The sequence below is a fragment of the Oncorhynchus mykiss genome, chromosome 11 (genome assembly GCF_013265735.2).
Source record: "Oncorhynchus mykiss isolate Arlee chromosome 11, USDA_OmykA_1.1, whole genome shotgun sequence".
NCBI classification, from domain to species: domain Eukaryota; kingdom Metazoa; phylum Chordata; class Actinopteri; order Salmoniformes; family Salmonidae; genus Oncorhynchus; species Oncorhynchus mykiss.
In genome coordinates, this window is record NC_048575.1 from 55206217 (window position 1) to 55226614 (window position 20398).

Genomic DNA, 20398 nt, shown 5'->3' on the forward strand with positions numbered 1-20398 from the left:
TGCTTGTGCATGTAATGCCAAGATAATTTCCTGTATGATAAGACACTATGAGGACATACAAATACAACGTAACTCAGCATCTGATAGAAATAGTCAAAACGAATTATAAAAAGTGTTGTATTCATAGTTCAGTTTTGAAATACTTTATTACTCATTAAATCTAAACTATATTTTATTCCATTTGACAAAGGCAAATAGACCTATACAGTAAACCTTTAAAACTGCTGTATTGATATTTTTTTAATCACCCAAAATGTCCCCCAATCTTTATCAAGAGCCTCTCAAAACAAAACATACAAATCAATGAAATTCACAAAAATAAAAGTGCATTCTGTTGCGAGTTCTGTGAATACATTATATTTAAGTTCCCGTGAGCAGTCTCGTGCCTGAAAAGCCACCAGTCACTTCAGGAAACATACTTGATTATCTCATTATTTCCTCTGCTATGAAAAAGGCAATTAGGTCCTTCTGAATGACATTTGGTGGCTTTGCACAAGAGCTGTAAAGACAGGAGTGTGTTGGGGGAAAAGTACTAATTTATTTTGTTTAGGTGTCTCCATGTATTGACGCTTTAGAATAACTGACAGTAAATTTAAGAAAAATAAAAAAGCCAATTTTGACAACTACATTTGTACCGTAACTGAGCCTTGATGTTCTGATGCCAAGTGTGTGATAGTGGTATGGGGTCAGGGGTATAACGTGTGGCTTCTCCTATGTAGCATTTAACATCTTAACCATGACAAAACATGTACAGTAGGCTACACTCTTGTTCCTCATGTCATGACACGTTCTCACAACAGCTAACAAAGTGACAGCCATTATAAACTGTCCACAAAACATAAAGAACATCTAAGTATTCAACAAGGACATAGGCAGAGTCCTAAAGGAAGTGACAACACCAGTAGACCACAACACTAATGACCTTGATTGCAGACAGACTGCAATAGTGCTTATTGGTAGCATTACTAGTGAGTGAACCTCAATTCTTAAGCTTAATGCTAACTTATTATGATCCAATGGCTCACAATTGGCATTTATCTCGTCAATCAAGTGTATACATAAACAAATGTACTACAGACACAACCTCCCAAAACATCCTTAACAAATAATGCCACATCAACTAAATACAGTACAAATGCTGGACATGCCATACGTTTGAAATACTGTCTCCAATGCCCTGAGCTGACATTAACCAGTAATTTCATCCAATGATACACTTAACAGTTTTACTTTGTTTCCTGCATAAATAACTTGTTATGCACAATCGAAGAGAAAACATCTCATTATAAAATATGTCAGTAAACCTGTCTAGTCAATCAACCTGATTCTCCTCAGAGTGAATGTGGTTAAGAGTGTTTCTTCAGTCAAACTGAAGCAGAGAAAACAGATAATGCCTTGCCCATTCTCACTGTACAATGGCCTATTTATTATTCATTATCTTTTCACTCAGTGCAAATGTTTAGAAAACATAGCCATGGCACACACAAACGGAGTTGAAACAATTCGCGCAAATAAACTAAAACTGAAGCAACCGAATCCATTCCAGTCAATATCAGTTACAGTAACCCAAATACAAAAACATTCAGATAATGACCCTAATGAGTCCGCAGTGGCACAGATACCTGAAAAGACTGCTCTTTGGACATCAACATGCATTAAGCCTTTCTTAATGGTACATTAATATGCACTCCATATTTAGACCAGCGGCCCACTTGAATTTAACACAATAAGTCACATTAAATATCACCAGTTCAAGTAATCTTTCAGTCTACAGATCAGTCCAAAACCTACAGTTTAACAGACAACAGTGATCAGACTAAACCAAGTAGTGTGAGGGGGTTAAATGTTATCAATATTTCTGTCTTAGTTCATACAAAAATAAACTAATTATAGTGATTATTATTTATCTGAAGTACAAAATATCATTAAAAAATATACAAACAAACAACTTGATCCAGAGGGGAAACAATTCATAAGAAACATAAGCATAAGTCAAGACACATGCATGGAACTTAGCAGCAGAGGTACAAATGAGTGCCTCTCACATTTAAACTGACAAGTCATGCAGGTCAGCACAATATGGCCAAGGCATGCCTCTGCCTGAAGACTCTTACAATAACTGCACTGGAGCCTCTGTGCTGAGCTGTACATGGTGGCACTAAGTGCAAGAGACCAGTCCCTTCCATGTGAGATTAGGCTGCCTGCAGCACCTCTGCCCACTACCATTTACTTGGAAAAGCAATGGCTTCATACTGCAGGTTACCTCTGGAGAAGGAATCTGTGTTTACCAGACTGTTAAGCCTTGTCTGTTGTCTCAGACTGGATAACAACTGTGCATTTGGCATAGTTGTCTCGAAATTACCCCCAAACCAATCCACCAACTGAGTTGAGCTTTGTATGTGTGTCTACATCGATGTTAAGAGTGAGTGTGTTCTGTATGTGAAAGATGAGGGTGAGGAAACTTGGCAACTTGGCAAACAGCCTGGGACAAATATAGAGAGCTGACAGCTTGCCAATTTGGTCAATGCAGAATGGCATTTTGTAATTTGTGTCAAAAATAGAGGGTTGGAGGTGGGAACCCAGTTGAAATAACTCCCTATCAAAAGAAAAAATGCTTGTTCATATAAAAATGCTTGTGGCACCAAAACCGTGAAATTAGCAACATAGGAAATTAGCTTAATAAACAATATCCCACCAAAAGACTAGAGTGTTAGAAAAGTGTTCCCTTTGGGATGTAGTGGACATCAGTTGCAATGTGGCAGGAGAAGTGTGGTACTGTTGGAGCCCCCTGAACAGGAAATAAGACTAACAAAGCCATCAAAACATATGTGTTTTCCTGCACTTCTCCAGATGAGGTGTTGGTGACCAGAGTAGTGGGGCTAAAGTGGGATCTGAGATATGAAGGGTTTATTGAATAATAGTTACAGTCTGTCCTGAAATATATAGAGGTTGTTAGTGGTGGCCACAGCAATGATGTTGTCCTGGGGGTGCCAGGCCGTGTGGAGGATCTTCTTGTTAAAGTCCAGGCTGTCTACACTGATTTCATCCTTCTTGCGTTTCCCACCTGTGCACACCTTACGGGGCTTGAGCACAGAGCGAGGCTTACTGCTCTCCCGAGACGCCTCCAGGGTCACATCCTGCCGGTAGCCTCGGTCAAACATCCGGAAGAAGTTGTTGTATGAGCCCGTCATCACAACACTGAGGAGGACAAGGGCGGGGAATGAGACTCAGAGGTAGTGGCAGACTTACAGTGGTTTCAATTAGTCTTTCAATCACAGAATCTAACCAACACATTCATTAAATCAACCCTTACAACATTCAAGTATACTGTGGCATGTATACAATGATGTCAAGGGACAGGAACAACAGTCTGTATAATGGCAATCCAGTGGAGTTTGTGCAGGATGGGAAACCTAAACGTGTACGGTGAATGAGTAAAAAAAAAAAACACGTGTTAATAAGCTAATACAGACAGATCCACCTTGAGTCCACCATTACAGACGTAATGCAAGGGGCAGCCTTGAGTTCTGTTTGACAGAGATAAAAGGCAGCCTTTGATAAGCGTTGTGCTGCTAAGTTCAGATGAAGGGACATCCCAATAGTGTCTTACAGTAGCTACAGCCTTTCTTCTGTAGACCGAACATAAAATGACTACGTACAACTTATAAATTAATACAACTATTACTTTGATAAGTGTCCTCGATGTCAAACATTGATCTAATGTATCGTACCGCATCAACTTCCTGATAAATGTCAGAAGTCTATTAATATTTAATGCCTGACCGATGAGGATATATTTGTATCAGCATTTAGTCCACCGAAAAGGACCGATTTAAGATGTGGAGAAAACGCTCTGGAAAAAAGCTGTTGATAGAATTATTTGGGCATTTTATTACTTGCCCCAAAGAGGAAGCTCTTTATATGTAGACCTAACTAACTGTTAGGTCTACTGCTTCTACGGTCAGTAGATAGAAGCACGCCAGCTCAATAAAGTGCCAAAAATCACACTGGTCATATACTGTTGCGTGAAGTATCATGGTAGGGCATTGGGTGTCATGACAAACAACGGATGCTATGCCCAAATGTGCTAAGAACGTTCAACTCTATGGCAATGTTAACGTTACAGCCCCTTAGTGAAGCACACTAAATCTGGTGTGTTATATCTGCTCTTTGCGAAGGGTATTCCCCAAGCTCTGCCTTTGTCATTCAAATGTTTTCAGAAAAAAACATATCAGGTTACAAAGTAGCGCTTCGTTGCTCCGTTTTTATATATGGTTTGTCACTTGTCGGGGATTGGTCCAAATTCACGTTTCACCAACCCCATTTCTACAACAAGCGCCAACTAGCTGTGTGAGAGTACCTGACGCCGTTCACCGAGGGTTAGTGCTATCTGGAATCCTTGGGACATCCCTACTCTAACCATTTTAAATGTCAACTTCAAATGGGGTAGGGATGTCCCAAGGATGCCGGAGAGCAAGGACAATTCACTGAGGCAACGCTTGGAGCGAGAGGCAGAGCAGTGCCAGCAGTTCATTTTTTGATTGATGTTTTTCCTTTAGGTGGCAACTCCCAGAATTCAGTGGCTACAGCCCTACAATCGATAAAAACATAGCACAGACTTTCAATGTATTGGTACTTATCTATGTCCAGCTGGCTAGCATGAGGCAGCTCAGTTCTCAGAAGCTAATGTTTTGCAGGAATTAGTGCAGTTTATCCTCCTTTCACTAGAGTGTAATAGTTTTTCCATAACAAAACCTCATCTTCCTGGTATCCTTCATATTTTAGGGCAGAAATCCAAAGCTTCCTTAATCCTTTTACATGATTCTATTATGTCCAGCTATCTGTATTTTATGTTATTTTGGCTTACTGTTTAATTATTCAGATAATGACCCCTAATGAGTCCGCAGTGGCACTGAAAGCTGAAAAAGAAAGTCAGGATCCATTCATACTGTGCAGACTTATTATTTTATGATCTACTTTTGGAATACACCGAATGACCATAAGCAAACACCACGGCCTCATTTGTCAAAAACAAAAGTTAATAGTAACCATATATCATAAATGCTCGGCTTCCAAATGTTCTTTCCTCAAATTTAAGAGCATCTTTCTGAGTATCTTTGTATGGCTGTTTTAAGCACAATGCAAACAGAAAGCGTTTTTTTCTCCCCCCCCATTCCAGCTATAATAATAAAAACATCGGCAGATATATCGATTATCGTGAATATTTTCACCATAAAATCAGATCCGTATCGGTCGGGCTCAATTCATAGATCCAGTATCAAGTTTAAAATGTATGGCAAAACTTAACAACCCTCACCTGTCGTTTCCATTCCAGCAGCACTCAAACTTATCAAAGATGCAGTCATTCTCATAGAGTGAGCACAGTTTACTCCTGAGGTATTCATGAACCTGTTGGGAGGAAAATGATAGTAAATTAAGACACGAGTACACAATATTTGCACAACAAAACACATTGGTTCAGTCTAATATAAGCATACCTTCAAATGATAACATTCAAGTGAATGTATCTTTGTTATAAATAAATAAAGATACAACAGGGCAATACAGGACATGACACATTTACACATAACATCTCCCCCTAGTGGAGGATGTACTTATCAAACTAGAAGTTTAGAGCTGACAAGCAAATTGAACTTTGGATGCAACATCCATGATGATGTCACTACATCCCACCACACAGACACCAGCTGACCTGATAAGTCTCTACTGGACGGGACTCCATGTTGAGGTCCCAGATTTTGACGGTGAGGTAGTCCCGGGTCATCATGTAGCGCCCACTGTGGCTGAACTTGACATCAGAGATGGAGGAGATGATCTCAGAGAAGAATGAGCGGTTGCTTGGATCCTCAGGCTCTTCAAACACTGAATGAAACAACGAGAGGTGTGCTAGGTCAGTCACTTCATTGGAGTAGTCAAAGACAGCAAAGGACTGTTGAAGCATCTGCTTCCGAGGTCTCTGAAATTGCTGGGCTTTTCAGTACTTTTAATCTGTCTCCAAAAAACTGGGTACATATGTAGTCATTTCAATCAATATGCCACTTTACCTAGTCATCTCCACAGGGCATAGAATTCTGTCTGAAACTAATATCATGGACTGCACTGTCACATGCCACTTACGCTTGGAGTGCTGGTCACAGAGAGCTGATGCCCTCATGTCACAGAGGCGGATGGTGCCCTTGCTGCTGCTGTAGACAAAGGTGTTGCACTGGTTAGGATGGAACTCTGCTGCTGTGATCACCTCTGTCAACTCCTCCATGTTAGCTGGCTTGATGTCTACAATGTCTAAGGAGGTCAGGGAGGTCAAGGGCAAACATAACAGCTCTGACACCACAGATAAGAAATGGGGCTCCTGAACTACTCGACCCAAAAATGACTTTAACTGTGCCTTGTTGAACTGTCTCAGTAAAATGAGTTACAGTGCTATCCAAGCAAACTCAACGCATAATTAACAAAAATGTAAAGCATTAAATCAAGACGGAACAAGATCACCAAGACCTTCTGAAGAGCTCAGCAGAGACTGAAAGAAAAAGTGATGGGGACCAAAGACAGAGAGGATACTAAAGCTGCGGTCAGTGATCTCCAGGTTCCAGAGGTTGATGCGAAGGTCATCGGCAGACAGGTAGGTCTCACAGTCGCTGTTGACCGAGATGGAGTTGATGTGGTAGGTGTGCGCGTTAGCAAACACTCGTCTGGGGCTGGCCTCCACCATCAGGTCCATGGGATGAAACACTGGGACCTATGGTGAAGAGGAAGGAGGAGATTTAGCAGGTTCTCTCTAGCCATGTGTACGACTTGTGCGTAGTGTATAGGAGGAGGTGTATAGAATGAGTCAATGTTGGGGCATCTGAGTGTGCAGGGTATATGTACGTGAAAGTCTACACACCCGTAGTGTTGTGACAGTGGTGGGGTCTCTGTAACGTCCATCCTCTTCCTTCAGGTTGTACCCCTCTGGTCTCTTGTCCCGTTCACTGATTTTCCACAGCTTTATAGTTTTATCTGCAAGAGAGCACATATGTATGTCAACGCTGCTTCTTCACCAGCAATATATTTCCAGACCTGCCAACCCCGTCCAACTTTTTAGAGTCCCAGACGCGCTCGGCAAATTGGAGATTCAACCCTGAATTGGGGTTCTCTTTCCCCCGCCCGCTCGTCCGCACGCTGTTTGAGTCAGATCACAATTATAGAATAGGACCAAATAGCAAATACTGGACACTCATTCATTCTTCATCACGCGGTCTTCTAAACTCCCTACTCCATTTAATGCCAAGATGTCTATATTTGTTTTTGATTATACTTTTGTATTGCTTTTTGTGAAGTAGATCATAATTACAGTTACAGTCTATCAGGTTGCGTGGAAAATAAACTAATGGGACGCAGAATTAAATATCACACTACCAGTTATTTTTGGTATTTGCATTTAATTTCTTTCACTAGCAAATGTGAGTGAACTGCTGGCACTTTAGAGCCCACTGAATGTCCATCTTATGTTCGCTAACATTAGCTTGAGACAATGTGTTTACCTTCCCACAACACACGGCGTCAAAAAGGGATTTGCCCATGTGTTTATGTACAGCTGACAGTCGGCAAACTCAGCGTCACAACAAAAACAGGAGATGGGGCAGACACCGGGTACTAGCATCATCAAATAATGACGTATTAATCTCCCATGTACGTTGACACAAACACCATACATGTATGTGTGTTGCAGCTCGAGAATCAGGATGTTAGATTTACTCAGCGGATATACGTTGGCAGGTCTGTATTTCCGTTGATCCCTCTCCTATTCAAAACATACAAATGAGTCAACGTAATGAACAGCGTATCCAGAGTCCTGTCAGGTCCCCTCCGTCCCCCAACAGAGGAAAGGGCTGTGGAGGGTAAGGCTACATGCACACAATGCTCTACTGACCATTCGTGGACAAGAGGAACTGTGCAGCGTTCTTCTGAGGAAGCCACCGGATCTTGTTGATCTTCTCCTCGATCTCAAGGCTCTTCAGGTAGTCGAACTCAGGCTCGTGGCTCTGGAAGGTGCTGTAAACATTGTACTCTCCACGGCACTGTGGCTGGTTCTTACTCTGCTCGATGACAACATGCATAACACAGTCATGTCAAAAATAAATACACTACTGACACAAGACTCTGTACAGTGTTTAAATGCAGTGGACTGTGTTGAGCAGTAATCTCCACGTACCTCTAGCTCCTGCTGAAAGATGACAACACGGCCCCCCTTGTCCCCAGTGGCTAGTAGCTCGCCAGAGTGATTGAATTCCACAGTGGATATGATGTCAGCTGTCACAAATAACATGGCAACTATTAGGTTTGATTGCGTATTGCTAAATAATAGAAGGATCAACATTTGTAATGTTTTGGGGGTACAGGGCATTCGGAAGGTATTCAGATCCCTCGACTTTTTCCACATTTTGTTATGTTACAGCCTTTTTCTAATGGATTACATTATCCCCCCCCCCCCCCCTAAATCTACATATAATAACCCATAATGAAAAAATAGAAACAGTTTTTTATTTTTTGATGGTAAAATAAATAAATCATTTACACAAGTATTCAAACCCTTCGCTATGAGCTCAGGTGCTTCCTGTTTCCATTGATCATCCTTGAGATGTTTCTACAACTTGGGAGTCCACCTGTGGTAAATTCAATTGATTGGACATGATTTGGAAAGGCACACACCTGTCTATATAAAGGTCCCACAGTAGACAGTGCATGTCAGAGAAAAAACTAAGCCATGAGGTCTAAGGATTTGTCCGTAGAGCTCTGAGACATGATTGCATCTAGGCACAGATCTGGGGAAGAACACAGTGGCCTCCATCATTCTTAAATGGAAGAGGTTTGGAACCACCAAGACTCTTCCTAGGAGCTGGCCGCATGACAGCCCGCTTGGACTTTGCCAAAAAGAAATCTAAAGACTCTCAGACCATGAGAAACACTCTCTGGTCTGATGAAACCAAGATTGAACTCTTTGGCCTGAATGCCAAGTGTCACTTCTGGAAGAAACCTGGCACTTTCCCTACAGCGAAGCAGGGTGGTGGCAGCATCATGCATGTGGATGTTTTTCAGCGGCAGGGAATGGGAGACTAGTCAGGATTGAGGGAAAGATGAACAGAGCAATGTACAGGGAGATCTTTGATGAAAACCTGCTCCAGAGTGTTCAGGAACTCAGACTGGGGAGAAGGTTCAGCTTCCAACAGGACAATGACCCTAAGTAGGGAGCCAAGACAACGCAGGAGTGGCTTCGGTACAAGTCTCTGCATGTCTGAGTGAAAATACCTGTGCAGTGATGCTCCCCATCCTACCTGACAGAGCTTGAGAGGATCTGCAGAGAAGAATGGGAGAAACTCCCCAAATACAGGTGTGCCAAGCTTGTGGTGTCATACGCAAGAAGACTTTGAGCATGTAACCACTGCCAAAGGTGCTTCAACAAAGTACTGTGTGAAGGGTCTTAATACTTAAGTAAATGTAATACTTAAGACTACTTTTTTATTTTTTTATTTATACTTTTGCAAAAATAAAAAAAGTTTTGCTTTGTCATCCTGGGGTATTGTGTGTAGATTGATGAGGGGAAAAACTATTGTCAATTTTAGAACAAAGCTGCAATGTAACAAAATGTGGAAAAAGTCAAGGGGTCTGAATACCTTCCAAATGCACTGTAATCTAGCTCCCTGCTGTGCCACACTGATTTCACAACTACTGAGCCTAACTACTAAAGTATATATGATTTTGTGAAGTTGTGGAAAGCAAGATGTACATAACCACCCCAGAGGGAAAATGTAAAAAACGTCATATCTGCAGCTAACCACTTCCAAAGAAGTTCTCAACTCAACAATCTCTCCCTTGTTGACCGAGGTTGGCACAAGCCTGATAATGTAGGGTTGTGCAGTGCCATCATCCACATAATAGGATTTCTATGGAGGTGCTTGACCTCTGCTCCTGCCACAACCACACTGCCCCCCCACACCTCCAATAAAACAGACAAAGGGGAAAGGATACAAGCAGAAATAAACTTTTGCGGCAGCATAAACACTGTTGAAGAACCCAGAACCCACATAGCCACAGTCTGAGTCTTGCTTTTGTATGTCTGAAAGTGTGTGATTAACAAAAAGGGACAGGCATACACAAATTCTGACCTAATATGTTTTGTTATGCTTGTTCTCAGATTCTGACCTAATCTGTTTTGTTATGCTTGTTCTCAGATTCTGACCTAATCTGTTTTGTTATGCTTGTTCTCAGGCAAAGCTTGTACTGTAAACAGAATCTTGTAATGTGCACACATAATCAAGCACACTCAGCTCAAGCCATTCATTTACTTCAACGGAGGTCAGCCAAAAAGGCACCTACAAGTTCTTACCCTTTATCTTATGGGCAACTAAGCGCACCGTCTATGCAGCCTAGAAACTCAAGTAGGCTACTAGCTCTCAATTTAAAAAGCATACTTCCATGGTGGTACCATCATCTTAAAAAGTGGAAAACTACAACAGTTACCATTAGCTCTTTACCAATGCTTTATTTACCTGCATCATGGGATGAAGTAGGCTACAGGCCAAAACCGCATGTAGTGGCTGAGACTGTAGATCAGTCACGAGCATCACCCAACATGATATTACCTTTCCATTGGGACACACAATTAATGCATCCTCAAACATCTGAAAAAGTGTCATGCCCCTTTATTTGTGGACATGTATTGGTGGGTATATGGTGTTTGGTGAGGAGAAGTGAATCAGTGACTGATTGTCAGTCTGAACATAGTGCCTTCAGAAAGTAGTCATACCCCTTCACTTATTCGACATCTTGTTGATTTACTGCCTGAATTCAAAATTGATTAAATATATGTTTTCCCCTCACCCATCTACATACCATACCCCATAATGACAAAGTGAAAACATGTTTTTAGAAATTTTTGCACATTTATTGAAAATAAATACAGACATCTCATTTACATAAGTATTCACATCCCTGAGTTAACACTTTGTAGAACCACCTTTGGCAGCAATTACAGCTGTGAGTCTTTTGGGGGTAAGTCTCTAAGAGCTCTGTACACCTGGATTGTAAAATATTTGCCCAATCTTTTTTTATTATTATTCAAGCTCTGTCAAGTTGATTGTTGACCACCATTTTCAAGTCTTGCCATAGAGTTTTCAGCCAATTTAAGTCGAAACTGTAACTAGGCCACTCAAACATTCAATGTCAACTTGGAAAGGAACTCCAGTGTAAATTTAGCCTTGTGTTTATCGTCTTGCTGAAAAGGTGAATTTGTCTCCCAGTGTCTATTGAAAAGCAGACAACCAGGTTTTCCTCTGATTTTCCTGTGCTTATAAGAGGGCGCAACACCACCTCTTCCGCCTCAGGAGGCTGAAAAGATTTGGCATCCTCAAAGTTTTCTACAGCTGCACCATTGAGAGCATTTCGACTGGCTACATCACCTCTTGGTATGGCAACTGCTTGGCATCCAGCCGCAAGGCGCTACAGAGGGTAGTGTGTACCAGCACATCACTGGGGCCGAGCTCCCTGCCATCCAGGACCTCTATACCAGGCTTTGTCAGAGGAAGGCCCTAAAAATTGTCAAAGACTCCAGCCACCCAAGTCATAGGGTGTTTTCACATATCATCCTCTTTAAAATAACTTTAAAGAACACTGAGATTGGTTAACTCTGGGGTAAGAAAAAGCTAGAGAACTGCGTTCCTTGTATTCACACTTCCCTTTGAATGACTCAACTCTTTTGCCAGTCCACTTCACTTATTTGGTGGTCTGAGTCCTCTTTGCATTCACATTGCTGTTTAGAAAGGAACCAAGATTCTTTCCCCAACATTCACCCAATGAACTCTGGGTTTTTACAAAGTGCAGGATAAGCCATTGCATCAATTATTTATCATCAGTAGCTACATATTGGTAGCTAACAGATTACAATTTGTCATTAAACTAAACTCAATCAGAAGATACTATTAACATGGAAATATTATTGGTAACAGAATAAATACCAGAAGATTAACTGCAGATTAAATAATGCTGTAATTGAAAACTGTACACCCAATATATGCTCCTGCCCCTTTAAGATTCTAGAATTGATTTTGTACCCCATGTCTTCTCACACTGGCATTTTGCTCTAGTCCAGGAAAGGTAGATGCAGCCTTCCAACAGTGGAAGGCCAGCATAGGGGTCCAAGGTTTTCTGGGTATTTTGTTGTTTTGAGCGGTTTTTACATTTTCTTTATATTTTATTACTCTGACCTTTCAGCACACTGGCCAACATTCATTTCTGGTTACTATGACTGACTAATTCACATACTCTAGGCTCCACTTGCTTTATCAGCTGGAACGTGAAAGGAATTAACCAGGTGGTCAAGCGTAGCCGAGTTTATGCTCATCTTAAGTCCGGACATTGTTTTTCTCCAAGAAACGCATCTCCGGTCCAGCGAAAACTTCAAACTAAAGAGAGGATGGGTAGACCAAATATTTCACTCCAACTTTGGCAGCCATCCTTATCAGAAAAGGCATCCCGTTTGTCTCCAAAGTAATTTCAGATACTAATGGAAGATATATTATAGTGATAGGGAAATTGTTTAGCACACAGGTTATTCTGGCTAACCTCTATGGTCCTAATTGTGATGACGCTCAATTTCTCTCTGACCTCATCGCAACACTTCCCTACTTTAACTCTCATAATTTGATATTGGGCGGAGATTTCAACTGTATATTGCATCCAAGTCTAGACAGATCCAGACCGAAGCCCAACAATGTAATTTCAAAATCAGGTGCAGTAATCAACTCATTTCTAGAATACTATAATTTGTCTGATCCATGGAGGAGGAATCCCACTGCTAAACAGTAGTCCCTTTTTCTCCAGTCCACCGCTCAAACTCTAGGATTGACTTTTTTCCTGCTGGACAATAGAATTCTTCCTTTGTAACTAATATCCAATAACACAGTATTGTTATTTCAGACAATAGCCCTGTCCAGTTAGATATCTGCTTTCTGGAAAGTACTGTGTCGCAACGCATGTGGCGACTTGACCTCCTCCTCCTCCTACTACTACTATCCTGTAGTGCCTTTAAAAAAATACATATCAATTGATGTCTTTTACAGATCAACCGCATCACTGACGTGTCACACTTTACTGTGTGGGAGTCGTTAAAAGCATATCTAAAGGGGCCAAATTCCGAAGGGCCAGCATCCCGGAGTCACCTCTCCACTGTTGACGTTGAGACTGGTGTTTTGTGGGTACTATTTAATGAAGCTGCCAGTTGAGGACTTGTGAGTAGTCTGTTTCTCAAACTAGACACTAATGTAATGTGTACTTGTCCTCTTGCTCAGTTGTGCACCAGGGCCTCCCACTCTTTCTATTTTGTTTAGAGACAGTTTGCGCTGTTCAGTGAAGGGAGTAGTACACAGCATTGTACAAGATCTTCAGCTTCTTGGCAATTTCTCGCATGGAATAGCCTTCATTTCTCAGAACAAGAATAGACTGACGAGTTTCAGAAGAAAGTTATTTCTTGTTCCTGAATGAGTGATCTTTCATTTGCAAAGGATTAGCATTTCAATTGTTATAATTATCAACTTTGTAGTTTCTCATCTCAGTTGACCCCCACTTCCCTTTTTGTCCACCAAGCCGCGATACCGGTTTATCCCACTAGGGAAACGCCGTTATCATTTCCTTGTAACTATCTGTTTGTTTATGCATTTCATAGTCGGGTACTCCCAGAGGCCGAGTGACTACACGCCCACAACATAACTCCATGGTCTAGTCTCTGCTGTGAGTCGGAAGCGCCCCAGGGCAGAGGCCCAGCTCTCCTGCAAGGCCTCGCGGATCTCTGTAGAGATGGGAACAGATGGAGAATCATCACTGTCCACCAGTTTGATGTCCAGTGCAGTGGCTACCCGAGTGAGTAAGCTCTTCATAACCTCTCAAGCTGCTGGGGGCGATGAAGCCCCGCTGCCAGCTTCTGTTGGCCTGTCAGCCTGGTAGCCCCGCTCATGGTAGTAAACAGCGGCAGCATTGTCCCCCAGGAACAACCCACCACTGGCCAACAGGGAACAGCTGTCGTCACCATCGAAGCTGGCAACCACCTGACTGAGGACATGCACCCTCTCTCCGTTCAAGGTGGTCCCAGCGGTCCGACTCATGCCCTCGTCCTGGACTGGCAGCAGAAGGGCCCAGTAGAGGCCTGCGGTGGCTCCGGCCATTCTTCCTGGGAGGGGTGCTGGGCCCAGTAGAGGGACTAACAGCTCGCTGCGCACCACTCCTGTGAGAGGGAGCTTGTCCCCGGCCTGAGCCTGGCAGACACACTCACGCATGGCATCCAATCGCGTTTTGAGAACACCACATAAAACAGGCATCCAGTAGGGCATTCCACCACCCTCTCCATGTGGCTCAAACCCAGGCAGTGCATACACAAAGTATGCAGATCCCCAGGGGGAATGCCACCATCACACCTATCAAAAGAAATCCATAAGCTCAGCCAAGCCAACAAGGCCACGGAGCAGGGGTCCGACGCCCTGGGAGAGCTTATGTCGTGACCCTCTTGGAGGAATAGGAACCAGGTGAGGGATAAATTACCCAGTAACTCTGCAAAAACCAGGGAAGACCCATGTGGGATAAACAGGCAGACAAAAAATAATAATAACAGCAACCGGGTAATAGATTTGATTTACATGTTGTTTTTTTACTTCAATACTACCTTTAATATCCAAGCAGTAAAAACAGCACTATATGATGGATTAACTCCATTAAGGAACTCCAAAGTTAATTTCTCAATGTAGTGGAAGCCCACCACAATACTCTTACACTATGCAGAGGTACGAACACCTAGAACAGGCCAGTCGGCAAGTTTAGCATGGTCAATTACAGTTTGTGAAAGCAAGAGCCACCATACCAATGAAAACACAAGTAAGACAAACCACGGACGGAAGCGACAGATCAGCCCAGCGCAGCGGGTGAAGCACTCAAGAGGAGCTGGACATTAGGCCAGCTGCTCCAGGCTGCAAACAGCCAGTGAGTATATTTCCACACAAAATATTACACTTACCAAGCGAACATCAAAGTTTGTACCTCAAACCATATGGATGTCCACCGAGAAAATGAAAGAGAACGTGTGTCGCGACCATGGGGTCTACAGTGGCTTGCGAAAGTATTCACCCTCCTTGGCATTTTCCTATTTTGTTGCCTTACAACCTGGAATTAAAATCGATTTTTTGGGGGGGTTTGGGGGGGTTATCATTTGATTTACACAACATGCCTACCATATTGAAGATGCATTTTTTTTGATTATGAAACAAACAAGAAATAAGGAAAAAAAATGAACTTGAGCGTGCATAACTATTCACCGCCCAAATTCAATACTTTGTAGAGCCACCTTTTGAAGCAATTACAGCTGCAAGTCTCTTGGGGTATGTCTCTATAAGCTTGGCACATCTAGCCACTGGAATTTTTGCCCATTCTTCAAGGCAAATCTGCCTTGTACAAAGCATGCAAAACAAGACAGGGACCTTATAGATAATGGTATGTGCGGGGTACGGAGATGAGGTAGTTATTAAAAAATAAATGTTAAACACTATTATTGCATGAGTCCATGCCAATTATTATGTGATTTGTTATGCACATTTTTACTCCTGACTTACTTAGGCTTGTCATAACAAAGGGGTTAAAAACATATTGACCCATGACATTTCAGCTTGGAATTGGTTAATTTAAAAAAATGTCTTCATACAAAATTCCACTTTGACCTTATGGGGCATAGTGTGTAGATCAATTTCATCCATTTTAAATCCAGGCTGTAAGTAAGGGTGTGAATACTTTCTGAAGGCACTGTACAGTAGCTAGCTAAATGCATTATTGACTACACCCTAGCTAGACTAAATCAACTAACGTAGCTAGCTGTCTATAGAGCCTGAATCACCAGTCTTACCTTCAGCAACATCGTCATCAATCGCTCCTTTGACTTGAGAAAAACACCACTGCACATCATTGCCCCCGCCGCCGGCTCCTGGAACCCCATAAACAGAGCAACGCTTTAGAACTCAAAAACTGCATCACGCATGGCTTTGATGTCAAAGATTGTGATTCTTCTATATCTAGTTAGCAAGTTTTTTTTCTAATATAGTAACGTTAGTGACTAACGCTACTTTCCATAATCAGAGAAGACCACCATTAAGCAATTTATTGACATCATTGTTTGGTAGCTTCAATACAGAGAAAGTGATAGCAAATATAGAAAGTTAGTTAGCCAGTTAGTTAACATTAACTAGCTAGCTAATGTTGTTGGTGGTGCAGTTAGCTACTATAACTTTATATCTAGCGGAAGCATCCGATACGCGGGACAACATACACGCCCAACTACGGGGAGGCTAATGTTAGCTAGCTAGCTTCTCTCCAAATGGCAAGAAAGCGGACAATATACATAGAAACAACTTAGCAAATGTATGGGCGATAAACAAGCCCCTTCAATTTATGCATCAGACATTATTAGCTTGCTAGTTAACATTACCTGCCATGGTGAGAGGGAATCTGTCGAGGGCTTGGTTGGGGCCCTTGCTTATCTTTCCAGTTTGCCGGGCTAGGGTGTGTACAAGCAGAATCTCGCTGAGAGTGCAAGTGAAGCTATGTGTGGCTCTTTCCCCTGCTATTCTTCAACTTCTCCTGTCACTTATCTTGCTAAGCAATGTTTTGACAATCAGCAACGCTTTCTCGGATCACTTTGCAACTATTATTTCCCTCTCCCTGCTTCTACTTTCAAAATGGCGCAACCTGGTCCTGCACTGACGTCAGTGAGAGGCAGGTGCGCGCTTCCCAACAGTTTAAAGTGATTCCATATCCAAAACAGCCCCCTTTCGAATACTAAATAATATCCTTCCTCCTTTCCTTGACGGAATCACTGATCTGACAAATGGTCGGTGATCCACTCCTATACTACAGATCCACTACATAGTTGCCTATCACCAGAAAGAGCAGCATCTTTGCTATCACCAATCAGAAAAATGCATTGGAAAGCATTCAAAAATAATACCACCTATGATTCAAACAGGTCATCCAAATAAAACAATCTGGTTCCCCCTGAGTTTGTCTTAGGGGTTAAAGACCTAAAAGTATTGAGATGTGTTGATTTAAAAATACAGTAACAGTATAAGGCCATTCCATTTGATTTCAATCACTTTTTGAACGCACTCCTTTTGATTTGAACAAAACTTTCTATACATATTTGCCCGTGGTAGAAGTGGTCAGAACGTTACTTTTTGGACCTGAATGCCAAAACATTTAGGAGATAGATGAGCTCAAAGTTGACCCATTTTGCATACCCCACCATAGCATGAGACATCCATGTCTTTCTTCATCACTGGAAAAGATAAACGTTTTAATTTATATATTTTAAAAGCATACAGATAGGGTTGTCAAACAAATGTATAATTCTGTACTAAAAGAAATCACAAATAAATTAGGATTTTTTTTGCCATTCGCGTATATTATCCAAAAATCTATAATGCGTAAACTCAATGTCATAGTTCATACCCAATTTTAAATAATCTGAGGTGGTATGTGTTGTGCCCGCTTTCAGTTGAGACACAGCAATCACTGAAATGCGGGTGTCATGTTTTGGCTGATAAATGTGCTAAAACAGGAATAACATTTACATTTTAACTTTAAAATGGTAGCACTAAGATGGTTGGAAAGCCACATATCAAATAATGTTGACTTGAAAAATATAATTAGTTTTAAATTATACTGTCAATATTCCTTAGGAAACCTATAGAAATAATAGACATTCCCATTTAGGTGCACGTTCAATGGTGGGTTGACCTGCGGCCATCTTTGTGGTAGTAATTGGAAGTTAAAATGTTAATGCAATTTAAAATGAAACGATGTACCAGCTAAATTACACTGGTCTGAATAGATATGTCCATTCTGTGAATTCTATGAATTCTATTTCTATGATTGAAATGACACCCACCCTGTATTCAAGAGTATGTTGTGTCTTTATCGATGGGGGGCACAACACAAACACCTCAGGTGATGTAAAATAATAGGGTCTAAGCTACAACATATGCAGAATTTTTGTTGTTGTTGTTGAGTTTATGAGTTTTTAGATAATTGATGTAAAAGGTCAAAAAATGACCACATTTTATAAAATTAACAAGAAATTATAAAATAGTTTGATAACCCTTAAGCTTTTAAATTATATCAATCTCAAGCTTTGTGATGAAGACAATTATGTCTCATGGCATACGGGTCAACTTTGAGCATCTCTATCTTCTAAATGTTTTGGCATTCAGGTCCTTTCTGACCACTTCTACCATGGGCAAAAATGTATGGAAAGTTTTGTTCCAATCAAAAGGGGTGTGGTCAAAAAGTTATTGAAATAAAATGGAACAACCCTATTTTATTGTTTAATGTTATTAATGGTATTAGAATGGTGTGGTGAACAACAACTTTCCAAATATTCCACTAATTTAAATGAATGTGGGTAAATACATTTAACTATTAGTCAAAGGCATTCTATATAATATATCACATGCGATGAACCTAGTATCCTGATTCCTGATTTCCATCAGGAAGAAAATAGAAAAACTTCAACCACAAGATGGCAATAATGTAACATGTAATCTGTGTCTCCAAACTGGTTCTTCCATGCCTGGCAGGCAACCTGTATATTTGGAAAAAGAGGGCAAAACAACACTTCAACACAGCTCTACCTTCCCCTAGTAGGTAAAAGCTGTGTGTACCATAGTAACATAGATGCCAGCCAGTCATATACCTTTTCAATCCAGGAGGCTCTCCTTGATCAAAATGTAAATCATTTGTTTCACTCCCCAAGAATCCAATTTCACTAAGGTTATCAAAGAAAGGTAGGCTACAGACTCAAAAAGCATGTTACATATATTGTCGTTGTATGTGTCGAACTGCTTTGCTTTATCTTGGCCATGTCGCAATTGTAAATGAGAACTTGTTCTCAACTTACCTACCTGGTTAAATAAAGGTGAAATAAATAAAAATATGTGGAATTTCTTTGTTCCAGTTAATTTCCTGCTCGGACAATTGCTCTTTGCTGTACAATGATAAAATATATGCCTAAATCATATTTATGAGTTTGATTCCACCAATCAAGGTAGGTAGCCTAGTGGTTAGAGCATTGGACAAGTAACCGGAAGGTTGCAAGATTGAATCCCTGAGCTGACAAGGTAAAAATCTGTCATTCTGCCCCTGAACAAGGCAGTTAACCCACTGTTCCTAGGCTGTCATTGAAAATAACAATGTGTTCTTAACTGACTTGCCTAGTTAAATAAAGATTAAAAATATATATATATATTATTTGTTTGCTTCAAAGTGTGGTGATCTATGCTATCCTTGTGGTAAAATCTGACAAATAACATGACTGAGACTGTTGCCTGTAGCCTACTCTCTTGTACATAATAATGGGCTGCATAATGTTTCTTCTGCACAATACCTCTGATTGGTTGTAATCTGCAATACCGCAATCTCATGTTGCCAAATCTATTCATTATCCTGATCTCCCCATCTATGCAAGTCATTAAATGTCAATGAGAGTGAAGATAGACCTGCATGTTGGGAATGAAATATTAGTGTCCAATCACATTTGATTGAACATTTGATAACTTTACAAGTTAAATAGATAACTTTGATAGAGGACTCATTAAGTGAGTGTATTCAGCAGAAAATTAAAAATGACAGTGCAGGAAACCACATAGCATCCAGGCCTACCTGATGTGCACCCAAACCAGCCATTATTTCCCAGAGGCTATGGTTATTTCATTAAAGCAGGGTTCCCCAATAGGCGGCCCGCAAATCATTTTTGTTGTTGAACATAAACGACTAAAATCACCAGGAAATCAGCTCAAAGTGACATATTTGATTGGATCCCAATGTAATCAAGAAATGATTCGATATCTGTTTGGGATTCTTGTAGTCAATTTGCAGTGTACAAATGATTTAGAACTATGTTCCGGCCCCCCGACCATCCACTCAAGGAAAAAACGTATTTTGGGGACCCCTGGATTAAAGGGTTAGACCATTCACAGCACAGTTTTGGTTCTCCTTCAGTACATTTTGAAAGATAATTTAGTTTACTGTTTTGTCACTAAATACATGCAGACTGTTTGTGAGTATGTACACTTAATTGGCCAAGTTATTGACTTTCTGAAACGAGTTCCAATATGTGTGAGAAAATACTTTCAGGTTTGATGTTTGGGAGGGCAGGGATTAATCCTTCAAACCTTTTAGATTACAGCAGTACCTGTAGCCTATGCTTTGTTATCTGAAAAATGTATTTCAAATACACAGCCACCTCCATCCTAATGAAGACGTAGCCCCCTCTATGATTAGAATAGATGAAGAGGTCGTAAGGTTTCGATAATCAAAG

At 41.1% G+C, this 20398-nt stretch overlaps 1 protein-coding gene across 1 annotated transcript; it reads right to left on the bottom strand.

Moving 5' to 3' along the window:
* Positions 1–127: 127 nt before the first annotated feature.
* On the bottom strand, positions 128–16842 carry LOC110535982 (serine/threonine-protein phosphatase 2A 55 kDa regulatory subunit B alpha isoform). The gene is made up of 10 exons (XM_021621418.2): positions 16514–16842; positions 15935–16012; positions 8213–8310; positions 7931–8096; positions 6905–7017; positions 6580–6757; positions 6139–6303; positions 5714–5883; positions 5318–5409; positions 128–3198 (listed from the first exon to the last, which is right to left on the bottom strand). Exons 1-10 carry the CDS (start codon positions 16518–16520, stop codon positions 2922–2924), a joined length of 1344 nt encoding a protein of 447 aa, XP_021477093.1. The 5' UTR covers positions 16521–16842; the 3' UTR covers positions 128–2921.
* Between the last annotated feature and the right edge of the window lie 3556 nt (positions 16843–20398).

Bases quoted from the DNA above. Each gene is read 5' to 3' on its own strand.
- LOC110535982 (XM_021621418.2), bottom strand. The intron at 7,018-7,930 runs GTCAGTAGAGCA...GCTCTCTTGCAG, and splicing joins GTTCCTCTTGTCCACGAATG to ATAAAACTATAAAGCTGTGG. The intron at 3,199-5,317 runs GTGAGGGTTGTT...TGTCCTCCTCAG, and splicing joins TGCTGGAATGGAAACGACAG to TGTTGTGATGACGGGCTCAT.